Raw genomic sequence first — 9,089 nt, forward strand, 5'->3', positions numbered from 1 at the left:
CAATGTGCTCAAATGAATTTTGAGCAATTAAGTAGCCATTAGGTCCTATTTTTTATCAGAAAATATGTGTTGAAATCATCTCAAGTGTTCAATTATAAGCAAATAAAACCTTCATCAAGCATGAAAGATACAACCGGGACTGGAGGAGTATACTATGACAAAAAAAAACACCTTTACGGGGAGCTAAAAGGCTAAGAGAATATAAGACCCAGAGTGACCACAAGCAAAAGTTGAGAGGACTTGAATCAATTGTAGCGGGAGTAACCAACTCCTGAATTAATAATAACACTTACTTCTATTTCATAATCGTTGAAAGGGCATGCCTGTAAAAGGAGGAATAAAAGCATCACTACTTTTTTAACTATTACCAATTTAAGATCTCTCATGTCCTCTGAGTTAGGCATTGGAGTCTCATTCGAAACACATCCCGAGCCCTCTCAGCACGTGTTTGATTGCAATCCTTCGTTTTTTCATAGAGGCAACAACTATCAAATTCTTTTTTATAATCACTCTGTTCTAAGAATAATGATTCCATGAACTATAGAACCTAAATATATCATATGTTGATTTTTTTTCCCTAACAATGTTGGGAAAAATTAATAACAATGGCAATTGTTATTGAACAAACTCATGACTGAAAGCATAGGGCATTTCTCACATAAGGCATGTTCAGTTGGATTGCGGGGCATATGATCTATCATTTATCCACCCAACTGCTACTAAAACAGTCGCCTAGAAATTATTCTATTCTTTACTTTTTCCCCGTTTTTCTCAAATGAATCTGGTAGCATTTTCTATGAGCCCCAACTTCACCATTTGTTATCTGCTAGACAAATCTACTGCCAACTGCACAGTTCTTTTTGAGATAATCCGTTTGTTCGAAGGCATCAGAAGCCCAGTTCATCAACTGGAGAGGAAAGGAAAACGAGCCAGAGTTGTGGGAAGGGAGATGGGGAGATTATGAACTGCTAAGTAGGTAGCAATACCAGCAGCATAACCTGCAAAAGCAAAACCACTGACCTGCAAAAAGAAGAATGGTTTGTTTTACTCAAACAAGAAAAAAAAAATTATGGAAGGATTTGAATTTGATCAAGCAGCAGCATATACCTTCCGCAAGTACCAAAAGAAGTCCACCTTTTCCATTCCCATAAATGCCACCCCAGCTGCAGAGCCAATGACTAACATAGACCCACCAGTGCCAGCACAATACGCAACCAGTTGCCAAAACTCGGAATCCTGCGGGTATGAGGAGAGATCATACATTCCCATTGTTGCAGCAACCAATGGAACATTGTCTATGATTGCTGAGACCACACCAATTGCAATTGCAATCAGCTCACTATTAGCGATATGGGCATCAAGGTAATTTGCCAATTCCCGAAGAATCCCTGCAGCCTCAAGGCTGAAAACCAAAAAAAATATCAAAATTTCTGGAATGGAAGGATGAATATTGCATCTAATGCCATTCCAATGCACAAGGACAAAAGTAGACAGCCTCATCCTGACAAAGAAGATAGAGAGGTGCCACAAATACTCTATCCCACAGGCACATCTACAGTCAAATGCTCAAGCCCACACAAGAAGTTGCATCAACACCCTGATTATAGCTCAAGTTTAATGGGGCAATGAATCTAATAATTTCAAGAAAGGGAGGTAGGAAAACAACTTTTATTCACACAAATCAGAACAAATATAGTACAACACAACCTGTAATTACACATAACTTTTTTTGAAAACCAGCTTAATTTAGTACAAACTTGATGCAGCAGAACAGAGTCCATCAAAAGTTACATTGACAACATTACATTGAAACTCTAAATGGCTGAAGCAACAGTGAACAGCAGGGGGCATCATCAAATGCCCAGTTAGAATCCTAGGACTCCAAAATATTGATGTGGTGAGCTGCACTGGCCTGCTGTGCCTATATATATATATTTTTTTTAAATATTTTTTTAAAAAAAAAAAAGCAAAATTTTTTTGGAGGGGATAAAAATGGGTATCTACAGCTGGATGTGGTTGATATATTGTAACAGAGAGTAACAGCTACCAAATATAGCAGCGGCACACCCCAAGTGTCCCATCAGCCAGGTATGTTCAAATCCTATGACCCAATACCCCTTGATGGGGGGAACACATCATATGGAAAACTAGTATTGCCCCAGCAAGCACATATGGTGGGGCTTCCCTAACATGCTACCGTACCTGGGTCTTACCATAGTCACTGCAACCGCAGCCTACACATGCCACACGCCCACTGGGTCTGGACTTTTTTTTTCCCACTTTTTTCTTTGTGCCCTGACGTCTCATGTGGTGCCATTCCTGGTCTTCACAAAAGGCCGGCTCTACACATACATCACCTTTAAAAGCCTTGGGATGAATGGTAAGGTTGCTCCTTTGTGACTAGTTGGTCACAACAGCTTCTCTGCATAAAAGCAGGGGTAAGTGTGACAGCCTCACTGTCGCAAAGTGGGGAGCCTTGTAGCCCAGGGACACCATACATGTCGACGTTCTCATGTTACAAGATGTCTCTATCTCACAGGTATAGGTAAATGCACTAATCATCCAACACACTATCCCTGTTATTCCAATATGAGCCTTTGTTTTCTTGTTTTTGAAGCTGGGTAGGAGCTGTTAAGTACCATAATATGAGCTTCAACCTTAGTATGGACTGAAAAACAAAGACGAAAAAGGCTAGGGTGAGGGTTTAGAGGAATAAAAGGCAACTAGGCTCAAAATCCCATCTTGCCCTTATTGTATTCAAATTCAGAATACCCTTACTAGGTTAAACATTTTGGATCGAATTTGTTCCTTGAGACAGGCTGCCTATGTACCCGAAAAAGGTGGGGGGGGGGGGGGGGGGGGGTCGGCCAATCAGATCCGGTCTGGTCTTTTCATAGTTTAGGGTAGTGTATAGGACTAGACGAAGCTACCTTGAATTGCTTCTTCTTCTTTTTTTCGCTTTCCCCTTTTTAAGCTTTCAGCTTTTTATCATTTATATTTTTTCATTCTTCTTTTGTTTTTGTTTCTTTCTTCCCTCATTCTTTGCCAATTTTTTTCCCATTTCTATCTTCTCCTCTTTTTTTTTTTTTTTTTCCTGGCTTCGCTTTATCTTGCTTTTTTTTTTTTCTCTAGAATATGGTCCAAATCCAAGGTTTTTTTTTTTTTTGGAAAAAGAGGGCGGCACCTCCTATCTTTAATAGAAACCCCTCACTTATGGCGGAGAAATACCGTGGTTCCAACCATGAGGCTTGGGGAAAACAAAATCAAACCCCAAAAATCTAAAACTGACTTAAGCAACTTATTCAAAACCAATAAACCAATGACCAATAACCAAACAAATAAATAAGAACTAAACAACCATACGTGGTTAACAAACAAAACTGTAGAAGATCTCGAGGAATAAACCAACCACTCCAACCTTCACAAACACCAGCACAACGCATCACGAGCGCAAGGAAGCAAATCCCAACAAATCCAATCGAATCATTCCCCTGACTTGCTGTGGAAGCTCATCCTGACAACTATATGATCGAGATATACCAGATTCACCCTGCTTGGCAAAGAAATTCGCACTTTGATTCGCCTCCCTGTAAACATGTTCCACTTTGTAATGTATACCTCTCAATGCTAACACAAACTCTTCCCAAAATTCTCATAAGTTCCAAGCCGAACACTTACCAGAATTAATCCATTGAACCAACAAAGGAGAGTCACAGGCAATCTCCACTTGATTAAATCCCAGATCTTTGCACAGATTTACTCCACACCCAAAAAAAAATCGATAACATAGAATTTAACTTTGTGAAGACAATATTAGGAATGTCAATTACTGCCAATTGATGAACCGCCATTGATGATAAAACATGCTTAATTAAAACTAAGCGGCCCCCTTGAGATAAAAGTTTAAATTTCCAAACCGCTAATCTTTTTCCTCAATTTACCAACTAGAGGCTCTAAACTATGGGCCATAAGACGACCCGATACCAAAGGAACACCCAAGTATGTAGCAGGGAACACTCCTTCCGCAAAGCCAGTCATCCTTAACAAGGATCGTTTCCGAGCATAAGCAATTCTCTTTGACAAAAAAAATACTTGACTTATCTTTATTTATCATTTGGCCAGATCAATCCTCATATTTCTTAAGAGTCTTGATAAGCATTTGAATGGAACTTCTCTTACCATTGGCAAAAATAAAAATGACATCCGCATAGAGTAGGTGAGACACCAAAGGCGCCCCACGAGGATGATAGCAAGCCCCTATCTTATTCTCCACAAAATTTTTCTTTAGAAGAAGAGAAAGAACTTCCTATAAAATTATAAACAGATAAGGAGATAAAGGATCTCCTTGGCGAAGCCCTCGAGAAGGTTTAAAGAAACCTTTATAAGTGTCATTCATCATAATGGAGAACCAAGAAGAGGAAACACATTCCGCCACTAAACCACAGAATCTCTGAGAGAATCCAAAGCTTTTCAAAACCAAGTTTAAAAAATCTCAATCAACCCTATCATAAGCCTTAACCATGTCTACTTTGATTATTACATTTCCACCATTAGACTTCTTATGCAGAGAATGAACAATTTCTTGTGCCAATGTAATATTTTCAAATATACTTCTACCGGAAATGAAAGCTCCCTGCTCCGGAGAAATCAATGCAGACAATAAACCTATCATCCTTGCAACAATAATTTTTGGAAAAATTTTGTAGATAACACTACAAAGACTAATAGGCCTGAACTTGTCAAAACTCTTGGGATTGTGAACTTTTAGGATTAGAACAATGTAAGATGCAGAATAAAATCTAGGAAGAGGAAACCAGCAAAAAAATCTCTAGCTGCATCGATCACCTCTTCTTTTACAATATCCCAACAATCATGGAAAAAAGCCGAACCAAAACCATCCGAACCTGGGCTACTATTTCTCAGAATAAAAAGAATAGCATCCCTACCTCCACCTCGAACGGAGCATGACAACAACAACAACAACAAAACCAAGCCTTAGTCCCACTAAGTGGGGTCGGCTATATGAATCCTCTTCCGCCAATTTATGCGATCATGGACCATTTCTACTCACTATCTCCTCCCAAGTTATTTTAGGTCTACCCCTACCCCTTCTACTGCCCCCCACAGTAATTAAGTCACTCTTCCTCACAGGTGCACTATAAGGCCTACGTTGCAAGTGTCCATACCATTTGAGTCGTCCCTCCCTTATCTTATCTTCTATAGGAGCTACACCTAACTTACCACGAACGGAGCATGACAAAGAGCAATATTCTCCTCTTCAAAAACCATAGGAGATATAATATCATCAAGGTAAGCTGTTCGACTGGGTCTTGCATCTGTTAAGAAAGTTTGAAAATACCTTACTGCACCCTCATGAATAGCCTCCATAAAATCCAACACTTCTCCATTCAAAAGCTTCAAAGAATGAATCATAGTCTTCTTCCTATTTTGGTTCACAAATGCAGGAAAGAACTTTATATTATTATCCCCCACCTCCATCCACTTCTTTTTGGCTAGCTAAGAACTACGAATCTCCTCCCTCTTTTCCCAAGCTTCCAACTCGAGTTTAGAAAGGAAGAAATATTCCTCAATTTCTAGTGAATACCCTTCCTGAAGCTGAACCTCTAGAACCTAAATACTTTCCTCTAGTTTTTTAATGTTCTGATGCACATGTCCAAATACCTGCTTGTTCCAGTTTCAGATTGCAATTTTTGTATGCTTCAATTTAACAGCAAGTCTAATTAAGCTCGTGCCATGGGATTCCTCCCCCCAAGCTTCCTCCGCGCAAGACTTAAAAGACTGATGAGTGCTCCATATATTCTGATACCTGAAGGGAGAAGGACCATACCAATGTAAATTTCTATGAAACCGAATAATCAATGGGTTATGATCTAAAGTCCTCCTATTTCCATACTCAAAATAAATATATGGCAAAGATTGAAGAAGAGTTGAATTATAGAGGACCCTATCCAGTTTTGCCCAACTCCGAGAATTTCCACTATGATCATTACACTAAGACGTGTTGCTACCAGTAGCAACCAAATCCATAAGACCACAGTTGTCCAAACAAGTATTAAATTCCTCCATAGCCGATAACGGCCTCATATGACCACCAATACTTTCCAAATCTGAACGGATGATTTTAAAATCTCCCGCCACTAATCAAGGGAAATCATCCCTCCTTACAAACTCCAAATCATTACAAAGTTCCTGGCGATCTGTTTGCCAGCATGTAGCATAAACAAAAGAAGCCAAGAAATTCTGGTCCACAGAACTAAAAATACTCGAAATAACTTGATCAGACATATGTTATAATTCAAAGTGCGCTTCCTCTTCCCAAAACATTTAAAGTTTACCCACCACCGATGCATTCACACAAAAATTCAAAAAATTTAGAAAGCCAGCCCATTGCGACATCAAACTTTCATCAGAAAATGTCTCTGAAAGAACCAAAATAGAAGGCGAAAATTTCCTCATTAACTTTTGTAAACAGCTTTTAGACGTGCCTAAGTGTCACGGTCCGACTATTTTCACACCGTTGTGAAGGGTCGTGCAGCGCTAGCTAAAGCACTCTTGCTTAACTAGTCAGCCTATCGTTTACCAACATTCATTCACAAAGCACTTTCATTAACATTCATTCAGATAGCAGCGAAAATAGTAATCAATTCATGAAAGCCGTGGCAAGTAAGCAGTAAACATTGAAGCAAACGTAATTCATTAACAAATCCTCCGTTGACATGTTGTACTTAGCGAGGGAGGCAAGTAGGCTAAGCACGTTGACAATTGCTAGTGAGTTTTACAATGACTGATGAACACTCGCCCTCCCCTAAAGAGGTTTTTATGTAATTATCATCTTGGCACTAGGAAACATCAATGTGACTGAGGAGTCATACTGCCTTATTTGGCTTACAAAGACTCTACTAGCATAAAATAATCCTACACTAGTATTTACATGATGGAAACTCATCCTAAGCACACGAGATAAGCGGTCACAGGCAAGCATAATGCCCTGAACAAGCTTGGCTCGTGACATTCTCCCCCACTTATGCGGTCGACGTCCTCGTAGACTTTTGGCGGTAGGTACACTTCAAGTTTGTCCACGAACGATTGAATATCTTCCGCAGAAATCCAGCTGATTTCTTTGTCATTAAGGCACTTCCACTTCACTAGGAACTTGTGCCGCTTCTTCCTTGAAGATATGAACTTTCTATCTACAAGGATCACTTCAACTTCATGTCTGTCAAGTTGCACTGTCTTCAACTTTGCGCTATTTGACTGACTTCTACTCAGGTCATTGGTGTTGGCGTTGAATGGCTTGAGGCAATTGACATGAAACTGTGGTCTTTTCTCCTGATCTGCCCACTTCTTCATCCGCTCAGAAGCTTTCTCCAGATAGGCTTAGGCAAACTCTGCATTCTGTCTCCCTTCACTGGTGAAGATGTACGCCCTGGGACTCTTTCGTCTGTACGGCTCACCCACTGTGTGAGGTAATAGCAGCAGCTGGCCTGTAACAAGCTCAAAAGGGCTCTTGTTGGTTGTTGAGCGCTTTTGGGCGTTGCCACAGAACAAAGCCACATCAAGTAGTTGCACGTCATTCTTCTGGTTGTCATTGACAAAATGGCTCAAGTATTCATCTAGCAGCTCTCTGAATCTCTCCATCTGTCCGTCTGTCTGTCGGTGATAACTCGAAGAGATGTCAAGATGTGACCTGAATATCTTGAAAAACTCTGTCAAGAAGTTGTCAGTGAACATTAAATATTGGTCACAAATAATAACTTGGGGAACACCCCAATGTTTCACAACAGTCACAAGGAACAATTGTGTCGTCTCCTCTGCCGAACAGTACTTTGGTGCGGCCATGAAAGTACCATACTTCTTCCGCTCCCCCTTGTCTTGTTGGCAAGTGAGACAAGTTTTGGTATAATCAACCACATCATCCCACGTGTGCGGCCAATAATACCTCCCCAGTAGTTCTGTCATTGGAGTCATTCTCTGCGAATACCCCTCAACGAACTTCCTGCAGTATCTAATAAGGCCAAGAAAGGAACGCAACTCCTTCACTGTCGTGGGGATCTTCCGTTCTTGAATCATCCTTACCTTCTCCATACCCCTCCGGATACGACCTTGTTCAACCACTTGATCAAGGAATTTGTTGCTCCGCCGAGCGAAAAAGAAGTTCTCCTTCTTCACATCCAGACTATTTCCCCTCAGCCTGTCGAACACCTTCTGTAGATGCTCTTCATGTTTCCTCTGAAACAACACCGATGCTCCCAACAGCGTTTTGGAAGGGCGAACACATCCCGTTTCCAATTCATCAAGCTGTTTCCCCAACTCTACTATCTCTCGAGGCGCAATCCGACATGGCCCTTTAGCAGGTGGTTTCACTCCTGATAACAACTCGATCTCATCCTCCATAGTCCGTCGTGAAGGCAAATTGTGAGGCAGCTTATCCGGCAACACCTCCTTATACTCATCCAACACCGCTTGGATGGTCGTAGGCTCCAGCTCTTGGCCTACTTCTCTGTCTACCACCAACGTGGCTAGACGTGTTTGCTCACTCTTACCCAATCTCTCATTGAGTTGTATGGCTGAAAGGGACTTCCCGTCATCTCCTTTCGTTGCAACGACTTGCACCATGCACGAGTGATCTCCCATCAAACACAGGGAACCAGCCGAAGGCATCAGCACTGCCCTCGTCCCCCTTAGGAACTCCATTCCTAGAATGACTGGAAAGTCATCCAATGGCACCACTATGAAATTCGCATGACCTTCCCACTGTCCATGCTTTATAGCCAGAGTTAATTGCTTTCATGCGTCTTGTATCCTTCTCTAAGGATAAGTTGAGTCTCCATGCTTCCAACTACGAAACAAAATTATAAGTAGCCCCCGTATCCACCATAGCGCGAGTACTCTTCCCATTTATCCTCAAGTCCACAAACATTAACCCTTTTGCTCGTGTAACCTTAGGGCATCATCCTCTTCCCCATCGTCTTCCACTGCCTGTTCTGCAATGAAAGCCTGTAAAGCATTAACTGATGCTTTGTGAGGGCACTCGAAAACTCTATGAGGACCTCAACACAAGAAACACT

At 41.1% G+C, this 9,089-nt stretch overlaps 1 protein-coding gene across 1 annotated transcript; it reads right to left on the minus strand.

Annotated features, from left to right (window-relative positions):
• Positions 1-486: 486 nt before the first annotated feature.
• Positions 487-6,102, minus strand: LOC131147123 (sodium/proton antiporter 1-like). Its single transcript, XM_058096915.1, has 2 exons — positions 1,108-6,102; positions 487-1,020 (listed from the first exon to the last, which is right to left on the minus strand). Exons 1-2 carry the CDS (start codon positions 1,498-1,500, stop codon positions 904-906), a joined length of 510 nt encoding a protein of 169 aa, XP_057952898.1. The 5' UTR covers positions 1,501-6,102; the 3' UTR covers positions 487-903.
• Between the last annotated feature and the right edge of the window lie 2,987 nt (positions 6,103-9,089).

Source organism: Malania oleifera, unplaced genomic scaffold (assembly GCF_029873635.1).
Source record: "Malania oleifera isolate guangnan ecotype guangnan unplaced genomic scaffold, ASM2987363v1 ctg137, whole genome shotgun sequence".
In the NCBI taxonomy this organism is placed as follows: domain Eukaryota; kingdom Viridiplantae; phylum Streptophyta; class Magnoliopsida; order Santalales; family Ximeniaceae; genus Malania; species Malania oleifera.

Bases quoted from the DNA above. Each gene is read 5' to 3' on its own strand.
- LOC131147123 (XM_058096915.1), bottom strand. From the start codon at position 1,500: ATGAGGCTGTCTACTTTTGTCCTTGTGCATTGGAATGGCATTAGATGC. The intron at 1,021-1,107 runs GTATATGCTGCT...TTCTTTTTGCAG, and splicing joins TCTTTTGGTACTTGCGGAAG to GTCAGTGGTTTTGCTTTTGC.